The sequence below is a fragment of the Biomphalaria glabrata genome, chromosome 18 (assembly GCF_947242115.1).
Source record: "Biomphalaria glabrata chromosome 18, xgBioGlab47.1, whole genome shotgun sequence".
NCBI lineage: Eukaryota > Metazoa > Mollusca > Gastropoda > Planorbidae > Biomphalaria > Biomphalaria glabrata.
This window is the reverse complement of record NC_074728.1, coordinates 4630067-4647073: the sequence shown is the minus strand read 5'-3', so window position 1 is coordinate 4647073 and position 17007 is coordinate 4630067. Positions and strand designations below refer to the sequence as shown.

General features: G+C 36.5%; 1 protein-coding gene across 3 annotated transcripts; it reads right to left on the bottom strand.

Annotated features, from left to right (window-relative positions):
* Nucleotides 1-2875: 2875 nt before the first annotated feature.
* LOC106056017 (macrophage mannose receptor 1-like) lies at nucleotides 2876-12143 on the bottom strand. Of its 3 annotated transcripts, none has more exons than XM_013212565.2 (5): nucleotides 12006-12139; nucleotides 10130-10203; nucleotides 8744-8884; nucleotides 6547-6678; nucleotides 2876-3257 (listed from the first exon to the last, which is right to left on the bottom strand). In XM_013212565.2, the coding sequence occupies exons 2-5, from the start codon at nucleotides 10176-10178 to the stop codon at nucleotides 3127-3129; spliced, it is 453 nt and encodes a 150-aa protein (XP_013068019.2). In that variant the 5' UTR covers nucleotides 10179-10203; nucleotides 12006-12139; the 3' UTR covers nucleotides 2876-3126. The 3 variants fall into 3 exon arrangements, with proteins under 3 accessions (XP_013068019.2, XP_013068018.2, XP_055873296.1); XM_013212564.2 differs by having other exon boundaries at nucleotides 6514-6678; nucleotides 12006-12135; XM_056017321.1 differs by lacking the exon at nucleotides 2876-3257 and adding an exon at nucleotides 5185-5286 and having other exon boundaries at nucleotides 12006-12143.
* Between the last annotated feature and the right edge of the window lie 4864 nt (nucleotides 12144-17007).

The window sequence follows — 17007 nt, the reverse complement described above, 5'->3', positions numbered from 1 at the left end:
CTACTCACTACAAGTGGAAAAGAACAGTGCTAACTGAGGGGAGTTTGTCTCATGTTCCTATGCTGTAACCGCCACAATTCCGTGCGAGGGTCGCCAATCCAGGCTCCTGGTTCTGATGACGACTCCCTTTGTGGAACGGCGTGGCGGACTTTTTGGACTGGTGTGCGGGCTTCTTGTTCCATCCCTACCCCGAGTGAGATTAAAAAAAAAAAAAAAGCTCACCCAGGGGGTTCCGCAAGGGCCTCGTTCTCTTCTCGTACTTCGCCTATCTAGTTCAACCACTAGACGTTTCCACCGGAGGCGCCACGCTGAAGCGACGGGTAGCTGGAATCCTCGGGTGCTCGTCACCAAAACTTTTGAGTTGGGTGGGCGATTTTTTTCCAACCCTCATCGCTTGTAAATCCCAAGCTCACGTATAAACACACACACACATATATATATACACACACACATGATAAATAGATCAGAGTTATGATTTAGTTAGTGTCACCTTAACCCACAAATATTACCAACATACCAGATTGGCAGGCGGCTTGAGTTGGGGGGGGGGGATGTCTCCTACAGCCTCCCCTAGATCCGAGACTGGCTTGTAATAGAAACATTAAAACCTTGCTATGCTTCACTTAATCCTTTTGAATCCCAGAGGAGCATAGGCCTGTAACATTACTTCACCAACAGACTCTGTCCTGGTTAATAATCCACTAATGAGTTCAAGGTCATTCATCCTGCCGTCTTTGCTTCCTGTTCTACTGATCTTCTCCATGTTTGCTTTAATCAACATTTAGTCACGTGATTCTCAATATCTTCTATACAAAATATTTAATCCATAAAGGCTGTCACGTGATACGTTTTTTTTTCTTCATTGTTTTATCAATACTATCACATGGCTAAATGTTGTTTGTTTACGTTTGGTGAATGAACTCCATAAGTTCTTGAATTCCGGAAGCTTGTTACTCTGTATCTTATCTTATATAATACAGACGTTACTTCAAAAAAGAAGATAATTACGTCCTACGCGTCATGCATTTAGTCATGCATATTAACCAATGACTTAAATTCTGCCAAGTCACTGGTTTTCCTGGCTAGCTCAGGCAACCCATTTCATGCTCTAATAGCACTAGGGAAGAAGGAGTATTTGTACAAATTTGTCCTAGCATATGGGACGAGGAATGTGCCTTTATCTTTGTGTCTTTCAGAGTATTTTATTAAATTTTGTTTTTGTATTTGAAGATTATGGTTCAGTGTTTTATGTATGATTGCTACTTTACTTTTGAGCCTTCTGTCCTGCAGGCTTTCTAAATTTAGTGATTTTACTAAAGGTGTTACTCTAGTCAAATGTGAATATTCGTTTGTTATGAATCTCACTGCTCTATTTTGTGTCTGTTCCAGTTTCTTAATGTTTTCTTGAGTTGAGGGGTCCCAAACGGAGGATGCATATTCTATTATTGTAAGTCTCTTCGTCAAAATAAAGAACTGATTTACATTTGTATATAAAATGCGGATATTAGTTTCAGGAACAATGACAGATATACAAATACAATTTCTGGCAAACCTTTGGAAATCGTTCATATGTTCTGTTTCCTAAAGTATTTTTTATATTTACTCGTTTATATTTGACTTTGAGTGTGTGTGTGTGTGTGTGTGTGTGTGTGTGTGTGTGTGTTTCGACCAGTTGAAGAATTCGCAAGCTAAGAAGAAGATTTGTAGTAAAATGTAGCATCCAAATCTATAGATCGTTTTCCAGAGCTCAAGGTAAGTTTGGCAACCTTTCTAGTATATCAGCTTGTCATATAGCAGCAGTAAGATCTTAATTAACCCAATTCTGTCATTAACACAGACCTATATATATATATATATATATATATAAATAAATATCTAGATTCGACATGGAAATCTTTATTTACAAAAAATGTCTTGAAATTTTTTTTCAAGATGAAATACCGCGTTGTTTTTGTAAATTAGTTATATGAAGTAAAGTTATTTCTTTTTTTAACCCTAACCTATGTAACATATAATTTAATGTTTAGATCTAGTAATTAAACATCTAAAAAAAAATAGCACTCTCGTCTCATAATTACTATTTTGCAATTTTTAGATATATAATCTAAAATGTACAAGGTAATCAATCTATTTAAATGTACATAAAATGACTAAAATCAATAGCCGTGAATTATTTTGATCTAGGATTTTCGAAACATTATCTGGAGACTAAGAGGAAATGGCTTTATTTCATGACATTGCGTGAATATATTGTTCTATGATTATTACATAACAATCTATATATGTATATAGGTCCGTGAGTTGATCCATCGCGGATAAAAATTGTTTCCGTTCTCCGGTCTAGATATTATATATATATATATATATATATATATATATATATATATAGAGAGAGAGAGAGGTCTGTGGTTATAACGTTGATTCCACGAAGACACTGATGGTGCGCACCAGCACACCGTTCAACACCTGAATTAGACGCATATTGATTTTAGAGGAGGACTGTTTTAGATATGGCTGAAGTGATCTGCAGGTTATGAGAGTCTGAGCTGTCTGGGACTAGGAGCCGTCCTTCGTACTACCAGTGAACTGTTTTGAAGACCTGGGGCGACACTGGGAAGTGTGTCGGTGGTCTGTACTAGTGTTTAGGTAAAAAAGGGCTTGTAGAACTTAAGACAAGACTCCCTGTGACTTGATAGCTGAAGTCCATGTCTCACTGTGTATTTTATAACTGTAAATAAATACATCGTCTATTGTTAACTCCTTTCATTGAATGAATGCCTTAGATTTACTACAATACAAAAAAATCCATCAACAACAAATAAACAACAACAACAACAAACAAAACAAAAAAAACAACAACTTATATCTCATATACATTTTCTTGAGTTATTTAAATAAAATAACACTTTTGCCTGTGTATTAGTTTTCTTTGACATGTTATTTTATACAATTAAATTTTTCCTGGTGTAAACCAATATAGTGATGGATATACGTTGAATTTTGCATCAGAGAGTGAATCGTGGAGTGAGTTGAGTTAGATATTACTGATGTAATAGGAATATTATTCTTTCTTCGACTGGACGTTTTTTCTTTTACTGTGGCCAGATAGCAAAAGTCTAAGATCCACTAAGACGCAGCTCTAATCTCACAAACAAAACCAGCCTTTGTGTCACAAAACGTCAGAACGTGAGAGGAAAATGATGGCATAAACGAGGCGCAATCCGCACTGATTGGGCGTCTTGTCATTTCCTGAAATTCTTAAAAAGGAAACACAAAATTCAATTATAGTTAAATATTAACACATGGGGGTGCGCGGTGGCTAAGTGGTTAAGCGCTTAGCTTCCGAACCTGGGGTCCTGGGTTCGAATCTCAGTGAAGACTAGGATTTTGAATTTTCGGAATTTTTAGGGCGTCCCTGTTTCTACCCAATTTTAATCTGTACCTGACTGTATTTGGGGAAAGTCAATGCGATAGGTCGTTGTGCTGGCTACATGACACCCTGCTCGTTAACCGTTGGCCAAAGTAACAGAGGACCTTATCATTATGTGCCATATCAGCGACGTGGTCTGAAAGGGGAACTATGAATCTATGCAATGTTCAGAAGAAAACAGGAAATACGTTTGAAATGTTTATGCAACTGAATGGGGCAAAGTTGGTTGAGAAAATTAATTAAATTTAAGCTAACATATCTTATAAACAAGAAAAAAAATACAATTTAATAAGACAACATTATACAATTATACAACTTAAAATATAATAAAATAATTTGTTAAAAAATTATGAAAGCGGGGCGATGTATATTCGCATCTGAATTAGTCCCCTTTATGGGTCGTCCTCTGAGTCTTAGTGAACACGAGCCTAAAAAAATAGGACAAGACTGTAGAAACCATAGATACAATCTTCCATGTTCATTAGTTCTTCACTAGCAAAGTGGTAACCACTGAGACAAATGAAGCCTGAGAAGGCCTGAGACATGAAATCGGGTTGTTTCCCTTTTTTCAATTAAAAAAAAATGTTACTCTAGATCTATTACAAATTAAATTGCATGACTGATGCAAACTAATTGATACAATTACAGTAAATAATTTTTTTTTCTTAAAGTATTTTTTTATGTTTTTCCTAATTTTTTTTTTTTGGGGGGGGGGGATGAGGATGCTTGATGAGCAGAAATACGACTGTCTTATTCTTCTGCGGAACAATGGAGTGTCAACGTCTGTATGATCAAAGGCATTTGATTGGTTCCTTCTGCTGCCTTCGTCAAAAGTTTCTGTGGAATGATGACTTTCTTCTTTTCACCCTCCTAGCAATTATTAGATTTGTGGAGTTTAGTTGAGGAAAAAAACAACACTTCCAACATAGGTTAAAGCTGGATGTGTACTCACACTTTTATTTTTCTGTATTACTAGATTATGTTTCAGTAGTTGAAGATGTGCTACCTTCCTTTTGTAGCCAGTATAGAATTGTAGAGAACACTTTGTTTAGCCCCCCCCCCCCTTTTGTTAATTCAGACTCTATTATGTAAAGTATTCTAAAAATATAAACCGTTGACCTAAGTTAAAAAAAAATTATATGGATAATTTAAAAAAATATATATATATGTTCATCTATTTCTGAAGGTGTCAGAGAGTCGAGTAAATCACTTTTGCGGTCCGCATGTGGCACGCAGTTCGTAGTTTACCCACCCCTGCACTAGGCTAATAAATATCCATGAAAACTATTCGCATATAAAATAAAGCGATAAACCATGTCTTTAAAATAATATGACATAGGCCTAAGTGAATTTATTTCTTAGTTTAGAGAGTTACAACAAACCAACACTTGATAGAGTGTACTGTTAGACACCTTATTTATATAGATTAGTTATTTAGCGACGCACCATAGAAGACGCATATTGAACTGGGACTTGTGACGTTTGGGATATGTTGGGTTAGAGACCGGAAAATCAGTTAGCGATATAATCCTCCAGGGTAACGACGTGTTTAGTGACAGAGACGTTTACTGTGGCCTTTTCTTAGAATAAATACATGTTACATTGTTCTTCAGCGTTGACTACATCTCTTTACTTGTTAAAACCGATGTGTTTGTTTTGTCTGGATTGTTGATCAACTACACGGAATACACCCGAACAATAACACCCAAACGCTTACAGAGTAATTGGTTGAAATTCAACAGTCATCCATAGTTGACCTCAAGACATCCTGAACAAGCAACATCACAGTACACATTGATGCCACTGCCTGATCCGGCATACGTATGATAGCAGGCTGATGCGCTCCCTGATCGTTTCTGCAGAAATCATGAACACTAACTAAAGAATCAAAGAAGAGGACCATAGTAATGGAATTTAGAAGCCGTAGAAAGCTCCTATGTATCACCTACAAAGACAGCATCACAAATCAGGAGCAGTAGGGCCCCTAAATCGCTTGCTGACCACTTCCCCCCAAAAAAAACGAAAACTAGTTATTCATGGGCCTATCGCACGGTAATCAGAGCTCGCCTCGCAAAGACCTTTCTTCAGGAAACATTACCAGGAAAAAAAGGCAGATAAGGCTGACAATGAAAGCGATAGGAAGACAGCATTCACAAATTAGCAGGCCTGTCTCTGTAAGAGATTCTGTTTAAGGTAAAAGACAGATTGGAATGAAATAAGATTTTCGACAGATCTTGTGGTTGAACAGACTCTGGGATACGTGAAGACGCTACATTTGTATTTTCTCGATGCAGTAGTTTCAAATACCTCGGAGCTATCGAAAGATAAAGAGAGAGAAAGTGGGTCTTTGAAACGGAAAAGAGAAAGATTTTGAGGGAAAAGGACATAGAAAAGCAAACAAATAGGTGAAAAGAAAGAGAACGAGAAAAAGAGCGAGAAATTGAGAAAAATAGAGAGAATACAGATAGTTTTAGGAAAATAATTTAAAGAGAAAGATTAGTGAAAGAGAAAGATAAAGAAAGAAATGTAGAAAGAGAGTTAGAGAGAGAGAAAAACGAGAGAAAAAGAGTAAGAAAAGAGAGATAAATGAATAAAGAGAAAGAAAATTGAGAGAGAAAGAGAGTGGGAAAGATAAGATTGAGAAAAGAGAAAGTAATAGAGCGAAAATGAGAGAAAGTGAAATAGAGAAATAGTGTGAGAAAGAGAGAGAGAGAGAAAGAGAGAAAACAAGAGAGAAAAATAAAGGGAGAGGGAGAATGAGAGAGAAACAGAGAAAGAGAGAGCTAGAAAGTGAGAGAGAGAAAGAGGTAGAAAGAGAGAAAGAGAGTTTAATTAAGAAAGAGAGATTTTGAAAGAGAGCTAGAAAAAGAGAGATATAAAAGAGAAAGAAAGAGAGAAAGAGAAAGAGAGACAGAAAGAAAGAATAGCTTGAGAAATAATGAAACAGAGTGAGAACGAGAGAGAAAGAGAAAACATTTAGAGAGAAAGATTAGGGTTAGGGTTAGGGAAAGAAAGAAATGTAGAAAGAGAGAGAGAGAAAGAGAAAAAAAAGTTGAGAGAAATAAATAAAAATGTATAGTTACTAAAGATATCTTTCACATTTTGCGCTATAGTACCATCATCATGCCACCTGTACATTCCTTGACTCTGCATGTCATCCAAGCCCACCCAGAAGTGCCAGATTTTGGAAGTTGTAGCCAGTGCTACCTCATCTTCAGTCTTGAAGGTAGCCAAGAAGCCACCGTTAGCTAATCAGAAAATAACGCAGCTGATATTAAATTCAATGTAAATTATACTGTAGGCTGTTGTCTGTTTGTTTGTCGGTCTGTCTGGTAATCTAACAATAGATAGATAGTTAGATAGATAAATAGTTGTGATTTATTTCTTAATTCTTATTCTTTAACTCTTTATCTCCGTAATTATTTACCACATTCTAGTAGAATCAACGTTGGTATCGTAAGTTAGGAGAGAAAGAGTTCATGTAATTTTTTTTGTTATCAGCACAATTGTGTCCCGTCAGCATTATAGCACGACAAAAGCTTGATCAAAATTTTCCACAGCGGTGGATAGGTCGTAGAGGACCAGGGGAATAACCGATTCTCCAGACCTCACGATATGGATGGCTGCCAGGTCGTGCCCACTCCCATCCCCCGTCGTCCTGTTGGAGGTTTGGACTAGGAAGTAATTATCTTCAACTCTGAAGGAACATCCGAAACATGTAAAAAAATAGTATACAAACATTTTTACAAACATATCGGACTTATTGCTATGGAGCTATATCGAAGATCAAGTTTATGCAATCCATAACAATTATACCAATTATACAACTAGGGACACCCTCAAAAGCTTCTCTTAAAGCCTTCAGCATTGAACATCCAGCTGGGAGACAATGATAGAGCATCATGCCGTCCCGCTGTGAAAATATGTTGAGCGCTTCCGCGGTGATGAGTACTTGATCCAGGAACAAATCCCAATGAGGTAACACCGAACTCAATGCTGAACATGAACACCAACGAAAGGTCAACAATCGATAAATGGAGTCGACTCGAACCGTCGGATGTCCTCTAGTACTAGCTGTCTATATACTTCTTCTTATTCTCACTGTCCTAATGAAGAGCGTCTTGTTGATAGCGTATCTTAGAGCGTTCTTGTTTTTTAAAGTTATATCACGTCACATGTCACTAAGTAAAACTTTCCCCTTATTCCCGAAACAAATACCTAATTCCTAATCATGTCATAACAGCGCATTAATTGCAGAGGACAAGAGAACAGTGCTGGCAAAAGAAAAGCGTCAGAGAAAAAAAACAACCAATGAAAATGACTTTAGCTCCAACAGGAATAACCAGTTTAGTGTGCAGCCGAACATGCCGGGCTCACATTGGTCTCACCAGCCACCCATATTTATATATATACACATATGTAGCTCTTTTTTTGTTGTAAAATTATAGGTGCCAGTACCCAGTGATGGATGGCCTAACTTTTAACTACTAATAAGTTATTAATAAACGTTAAAATGTAAGAAAACTGTTAATTTTTGCACATATTGAAAAAAGGGCCGGTACGCCGTACCGGAGCGTACCTTCACAAAAAGAGCACTGTATATATATAAAGATATATATATATATATATATATATATATATATATATATATATATATATATATATATATATATATATGAGGAATGCAGTATTTCCCTTGCCAACGCAGCCACAGCTGTGACCTACATATTTTGCGACTCCCAGTGCAGGCATAAAAATTGTACGCCGCTGTGGTCGGTTAAAGGTTTTCTTTTCACCGTATGCGTCTGTCTTCGGCAGCGGTTTTCCTTTTGCATCCCGCAGCCTTTATTTATTTATTTATTGATACAAACATACATACATACATACATACAGACATGCATACATACATACATACATACATACATACATACATACATACATACATACATACAAACATACATACAATAGATCGCCGGCTAACAACGGCTTTGTCTGCACTAGATGCGGAAAAATATGTAGGTCGCAACTGGTTTATGTTAGTCATGTGAAGCACTTTGATCATCCTTTAGATTCGGAATGGAAGATATTGCCATTATAAATTGCTTTATTTGTGCATTTGGTTATCTTGGATTACGATCAGCCTAAGAGTATTATATATATATATATATAGTTTCCGTGGCGCCCTACTTAAAGAAAACGCTCCCTTGGGTCCCGACTCAAAGAAAAAGTTCCTATGGTGCCCTACTTCAAGAAAAAGTTATCTTGGTGCCCCACTTAAAGAAAAAAATGTAATTGGTGCTCTAGTTAAAGTACCTTCACAATGTTCTTTGGCTTCTGTAAAAGTCACGTTGTCACGGTTCCAATGGAGGCACTTCGTGGCACTTCTTAATGTCTGCATTTCATATCCAAATTTCCGACATTTAATTTGTAAATTAACTCGTTGCCCCCCAAGGTCTGAAATGGTACAGACATGAATACAATGGAAAGATTCGCTTCTGTTTAAAAATAAACAACAACACACGATTAAAGCATCAAGTTAAAAGCATCTACTATTTACGGAAAAGCTTTGATAGGTTTGTTAATCAAAATAAAATAAGATAATCTTATTGGTCCGATTTTTGACAACTACTGTGTTACTTTTTAATATATATTTGTATTTTATGGCTTAAAGTACAATTCTCCTTTCAGACCTTGCGATCTATAGGGCAGATGATATAAAAATAATGTGTCTGTGGCCCATGGTTAACGAGGGTAACATGTTGCCGACACAACGACCACCACCTTTTCTTCCCCACCTAATGTCAGGTACTTATTAGAGCTGGGTGGACTCAAAGGCACACAAAGATCCCAGAATTAAAAATCCCAGTCTTCACCAGGGTTCGAACCCAGGACCTCGGTTCGGAAGCCAAGAGATTTACAGCTCAGCCACCACCCTTCATATTTTGTTACTTGGGTTACATAAAAAAAAAAATGACGTTTTAAAAAAATGGAAAAAGAAATTATGCGAACGTTTTTTTTTACTTAGTTTCAATCTACAATCAAACGGAACATGCAACTATACTCGCACACACGCTGCTGTGGTCGAAAACACTCCGTGGTAAATTTTGTTGAATTGGTTAAACAGAATGAGGCCAAGTAAAAGAGTCCCAGATACCAACTTGTACAGAACAAAGTACTTTGTCTTTACTATGAGTATGAAATTCCTCTATTAGAGATTTTTAAGGTATACAAAATAAAATATAAAACAATCGGATCCCGAGAGTCACTCTCTACGAAACAACTCGTGACTTGCTCAAGAAAAAACTGGTCGCCCCCACCTCCGTTACATGGATGTAGTAAAACGGGACCTCAAATCAGCGAAGTTCTATACTGACCATTAAAAAGACATAGCCCTAGACCGCACTAGATGGAAAGAGACAGTGACCGAGAAAGCTATGGACAGCAAAAAAAAAACATGGGCCTCAGCTCTGGAAGAAAAACGTACCATACGGAAAATAGCCAGCTCCTCTACTACAAAAGCGAAAGCCACCTTAACCTGCGCTATTTGTGGACGGGAGTGTCTCTCTAAAATAGAGTTACACAGGCCACATGAAAAAGTACAATCATTTTTTATACACCGGATAAACTAATCTTAGCTTCCATTTATGATAATCTCCGATAAATAGCAACTTTGCAAACAAAAGAGGTGGTTTAACTTACATAGGATTTCTAAGCTAAGAAATATCAGTTGTAGTTGTATGTACTTCATGTTCTCTCAGTGGGGGATAGGAGATCTAAAGTATGAGAGAATTAAAAAAAAAAAGTCTTTAAATTACAAAGTTTTGAGCTTTTAGCCACCATCAAATCTCTACGTTCTGTTTATCTCGTCATTAGCTCTATTTGTGAATGCATGTATCAGAATTGCAGAGAACATAATACTGAACAGTGTGGGTGCTAGGACACAACCTTGTTATATCCCATTTGATACTTCGAAGGGCTCTGATGGTTCTCCACTTTTCTGAAGACGAGCCTTCATGCCACTATCAAATAGTTTCAGCATGGATATGAATTTTTGTTGAAATCCATTCTTTGACATAATCTTCCAGAGTCCTTGTCTGCTAACAGCGTCCAATGCTGTTTTTTTTTAGGTCAGCATATATGGAGAAGAGGTCAGCATTTTGCTCTTGGCATTTTTTCCCGTAGCTGACAAGTCGCAAACGTCATGTCCATCTTTCAATACTATATTCTAAAGCCGCAAACATCATGTCCATCTTTCAACACTATATTCTAAAGCCGCAAACATCATGTCCATCTTTCAACACTATATTCTAAAGCCGCAAACATCATGTCCATCTTTCAACACTATATTCTAAAGCCGCAAACATCATGTCCATCTTTCAACACTATATTCTAAAGCCGCAAACATCATGTCCATCTTTCAACACTATATTCTAAAGCCGCATTTTCTTTCTGGCAATAGACCATGCTCTATATTATGCCGATTTTGTAGGATGCGTGCGAGGATTTTTCCAGCAATAGAGAGAAGAGATATTCTTGTGTGGTTGTCGCAGATTTGGCGGTTTTCTTTTCAATGGTATAAATGGACAATTATGGCATCATTAAAGTCTTGTGGTATTGACTCTTGTTCCCACATTTTTGATATTTCAAAATTGATTCATATTTTTTTAGGTACAATAAATAAATGTTTTAAAATTTCAACTTGATTCGAGAATGGGTTTGGGAGAAATAAAGTTCACAAACTTTTTAGCGGACAGACAGACAAGTAAAAAAATATGACTGACTTAAGATCATGACATAAGAATGGCTGACTAATCCGGTGGTTTGTGTTTTTAAATGGTATTTATTTACATTATACTTTAAATTTCTCAATCATATTTTTTTAAACATATATCTATTGGTTAGAAAATTAGAGCATTCAGAGACTCAGCATCAATATATTAGCTAAAGTTAAAATTGCAATATAATAATAATAATAATAAAACTTGTCTTAAAGTTCTAAGATTAAGGAGGAACACAGCAGTCTTGTTCGGAACCTGCCTGCTGAGAGGTGCTCTTTCTATATCTGTTAAAACAAACTGGTCCTTGCTATTTCGGGGGAACACCTCTGTTGTGCCTACCTACTTTCAGCCCACCGAAAAGCACTGTGTTGGGCATACGGTAGTCCCACAATGGGATATAGGCCCTACCCAGCGTAGCTGTCTATCTTTAAGCACTTCCTTTAATGCAAGGTCAATTATCTTAGAAAGCAACACAACTTTTTTCACGTAAATACTGCACTCTTCAGTATTCTTTAAATCGATTATCTGCACGTTTTTTTTATAAAATGTCTCACATGTTTTTGTATGTTCTTTCAGAGTTGAAGATAAACTACACCCTAGTCCAAACCTCCCGAAAGACACAGAAAGCTGACAGCGAGAAGGGTTTGAACCCTGGGCCATCAAGACGACCGAAAAATACTACAGCGCGCAAACAGCACGCAAAGGCAGCCATGGTTTGTTTATGTGTCCTAAGATTAGGGAAGAGTCCAGTATGTTATCACAATGAACCAATCATATACTAATATAATTCTCCTTACCTTTAGTGTGAAGATCTTTAGGTACAACTCCAACTTATTCAATGATTTTATTGCAAATAAAAAAACAACAACAACAAAACAACAAAAAACAACAACAAAAGCAAAACAACAACACACATAGATAAGAAAAAAAGAAAAAAGTTCCCATTATTACATACAACAACGATGTCATTCATGTATTGATCTATTGTAATGTACTTAATAAAATTTGTTTTTTTTTACATGTATGATTTGGAAAACAACAACAAAAAAAACAAAAATCAATAAGTAATCTCCATTTTAAACATATCATTATAATGTCCAACTAGTTTGTAAATGGCTGTAGAGCAAAAAATCTTTATTCTTCTACTCCTTGACTCCACCCCCGCACTTTTCCGGTTTCTCAAAATGGGATTTACAACCACACACGAGGCTACTTCTTAAAAAAGGGTTCCTCTTTCAGACTTGCGATCTATAGGGCAGATGATGTAAAGGTCATCTGTTTCTATGGCCACGGTAAACAAGCATAACAACCAACCACCTGTCCGACTCGGACTACCACGGACTGTGATCTACCGACTCAAACTTCCCTGACACGGACTACCACGGACTGTGATCTACCGACTCAAACTTCCCTGACTCGGACTACCACGGACTGTGATCTACCGACTCAAACTTCCCTGACACGGACTTCCACGGACTGTGATCTACCGACTCAAACTTCCCTGACACGGACTTCCACGGACTGTCACTCTAAATAAACAAATAACCAAAACATCGCTAACAATTAGCTAAAGCGCAGTTCAAGAATTAATAAAACATTTCTTTTTACCCTTGCCCCTTAGAAATACTTCCTAGATGTTGTCCATTGTCTCTGGCAAACAACCTCAGTCATGTATCTATTAGATCTAGGTGCACTCAGAGGCGGCCTAAAGATCCCAAAATTCAAAATCCCAGTCTAAATCCTAGTCTAAACTAAAATTCAATTCCAGGACTCTCTGTTCGGAAGCCAAATTTAAATTTAAAAATAGCGTGAAGCCTGAAAAGGCACTTGAGATGCTATAACCTCTCAATTTTCGAAAAAGGTCTGCGACTACTAGAATAAAAGAAGTACCTCTATTTTGGCTGACGCATTAGGATGTCTCGAAAAATCGCGAATAAACTCATGGCGCAGTCCAAATAAAGACGCAGAGGCATTCAGGACAGAAACCCAAGTCTGTCTGTTCAAAAAATAACTTCTCAGTTGCGATTAAATATATTTCATTATTTTAGCACTAACGGAGTGACAGTAGACAAGACTGAGTTTCAAGTATATAACTGTTGTCTCAATTCTAAATACCTCCTCATTCTTTGGACTCGAACATATGCAAGAGTTGCTTTGAAACCTAGAGGTTGTTGAAGAGTGCAGTATATGGCTGCCTGGTCGTACGGTTTGCGCCCTGGGCTGTCGTTCGGACTTGTCGATGGTCCCGGATTCGAACCCTGCCCGCCCCTATCCACCGCCGAGGTTTGGACTAGTAAATAAATAATCTTCAAATCTGACGGAACATCCGAAACATCTTAAATATTGTACAAACATTGCCTTATGCTAAGATAACATAAACTAAACTACTATTCCCTGCTATTTGTGAGTAGATTATTAAAAGTACAACTCAATCTTATATTATGTATGAGTGGATACCTCGGGTAATAAGAATCATTCTTCCCATAATAACATGAAAATTTTTTGAAATTAATCTGGTGCACTTGATGAATATGTTTAACCAAATACTTAAACTCAGCGCGAAAATCAATATATAATCATTTTAAGAATGCCATTATTTTGTCTTATTAATTTTGTGTTTAATTACTGTAGACCTGTAGTTCTTTACGTCACTATATTTTCGCACCCTTCTATTCTGGGGGTTCTCAAGTTGTGATGACAAGCACGCAATCAACTTAAATTAAACTGTCAGTTACATATGGAGAGTGACGTTTCAATACGAGCCTATCACTGAAGCACGAACAACAAATGTCCTGGTCAAAATAGAAATATTCCAGATAGTCTGACAGATGAGAAGCACGTATATATTTATATGTACAGACTAAATATGGTGATTATATATGCCCAACCTGCGATTGCAGCTTTGTATCAAGGATTGGCCTCTTTAGTCACACAAGTTGCAAAGAGAAAAGATCGTCTCTCGAGACGTAAAATGCCACAGAGACATACTAATGTACAAATATCTATATGTATATACTAATGTACAAATATCTATACGTATATACTAATGTTTAAGTGCATAAACTAACGTACTAATATTTATAATAATAATAATAAGGCTTGTCTTCGAGTCCGAAGATTAGTGAGGAATGCAATATTTCCTGTGGCTGCGCAACCTCAGCTGTGACCTACATATTTAGCCACAGCCACGACAAGCATAACCATTGTCCGATTTAGCATTTCTTTTCGCCGTCTTCGTCTGTCATCGGCAGCGAATTTTTTTTTTGTCTCAGATATGCACAAAAAACTATTGAACAAATATTTGTATGCATATAATAATGTACTAATATTTGCACCCATATAATAATATACTTATGTCATAATGTATTTACTTATGTAAGTCATTATTCTATCATAACTTATATAATACAGACGTTATGTCGTTATATTTTTATGAATACTTAATTTTCTCTCCTTTTCATTTTTTTAAAATCATTAAATCACTTTTTTCTTTAAAACTGTAATAACTATTCATTGATTTATTGTAAACTTCATAGGTCTGTGTCCCAGTTCTTAAAAGATAGATAGTTAACAAATCATCTTCTTTTTTGAAGCAACGTCTGGATCATATAAGATAAGATAAGATATGTCCATGTCATCCCAACTCTTGGTATGCGTGATTTATATTGTGGTAAAAAATGTCCCGCAAACCTAAATCGACGCTCTGTCACAACCTCACTAAGTGTTCGATTCCCAGTTCGACATAGGATTTCTTTGATTGAGACCCAATCTCTATAACTGACTCCTAAAATCCGTTTTAGCAATTTTTGTTGAGCCACATTTAGTCCTTTTTCAATTTCGGCAGATGACTTCTATGCTATTCACTATGCTATTCACTATGCTATTCACTATGCTACTCACTGTGCTACTCACTATGCTATTCACAATGCTATTCACTATGCTATTCACTATGCAATTCACTATGCTATTCACTATGCTATTCACTATGCTATTCACTATTCTACTCACTATGCTACTCACTATGCTATTCACTATGCTATTCACTATGCTATTCACTATGCTATTCACTATGCTATTCACTATGCTATTCACTATTCTACTCACTATGCTATTCACTATGCTATTCACTATGCTATTCACTATGCTACTCACTATGCTATTCACTATGCTATTCACTATGCTATTCACTGCTTTTTTAACTGAGCCAAGTGACTGGTAGAAATTTGTAACCACTCTTAGCTACGCTCTTTGAATTTTGTGACTCTAGTTTGCTTTAGATTTTATATCGAAAAAAGAAGTTATGTCGTCAAAACCATCTGTTGGGGGGTATGAATCTAAATTTTTTTTGTAACAAACTCAAAACCCTCTTAGCTACCTTAATAGAATTTGGTGACTGTAGTTTGCTTTAGAATAATATTGAAGAGGGGTTTTCAAACCCAAAACCATCTGTAGGGGGATTTTAAGCTCAAAAACATCTGAAGGGGTTTTAAACTTAAAGCCCTATGGAAGGGGGAGGTTTAAACTTAAAACCGCCCTTGGATGTGTTAATAGAATTTTGAGTGTGTAATTTGCTTTTTTATACTGAAGAGTGTGGTTTTTAGCTTCCAAATCTTCCTTCTCCCCCCCCCCCCCCCGAGGTTTAAATTTAAATCTCCCCTTGGCTATGCTCATAGCATTTTGAGTGTGTAATTTTTTTAAAAAATGAAAGTTTGTATTTAGCTTTAAACCCCGCTGGAGGGGGTTTCAAACTCAAAACCATCTGGAGGGGTTTTGTACATAGATGAAAACCCTCCTTGGATATGCTCATAGAATCTGATGACTGATGTATGATGACTGATGTATGAAGAGTGGGTTTTATAGTAAAAAAAAACATTTCGGAGGGGGTTTTAAAAGTCACCCCCCCCCTTAGGTATGATCTTGGAATTGTCGTTTGCAATTTTTGTTTGTTTGTCCTATAGAAGAGGTATGGGGGGGGGGGGTAATAGCTAACCACCTGGAATGGGGTTTAAACCCAAAACCCCCCTTGGCTCCGCTCTGGCAAGTGATGGTTTGATATTAAAATGTTAGCTAAAATAAACAAAATCAAAGCAAAAACTCAGTCACAAAATTCCACCCCCGCAAACCCTTCCCCCCTGGCTACGTCCATGCTTACATACATACATGCACCTTACTTTCTGCTTTATATATTATATGTCACTAATCGACATTGTTGTGTAAGAATATATGTCAAGTAATACTATAGTATGAATTATTGAATTAATGTTTAGAAGGAGCTCTTCAAAAGAAAGAAAAAAGAAGTCTAGAAGTTTTTTCAGTGTATTTTAGTTGTTTTATATTTTCACGCAAGCAATGTCTTCAAACACAATTCATAAATATATAATAGAAATAATCATAATATCACAATGCTCGGTGGACACAAAGGACCTCGACAACGGTTTCCATGCTGGAAACGCAGCTCAGGTCGAGTCAAATCTTATTTAAATAATTTGAGCCCTTTTTGACAGATACCCAAGCTCAGCCATACAATCCACTCCTTTTTAAAATAAAGTATTATCATTATAGTTCAAATGTGGCGAATACCGTTACAATCACATACGTGGTCTAAATAAAGATTAGGATTAAGACTTAGTTGACTAAGGGAATGGCGTTAAGATTTTGGTTGCAGTGTAAAAGATTCGAGCAAAATACATCGAACTCACTTATATACTTGCCACTTAACATAGTCATTTTTTTTTTATAAATTTTATTCTAAGTTTGATATTATTTTAAATTTCAAATGAAAAGCAAATGTAATGTTGT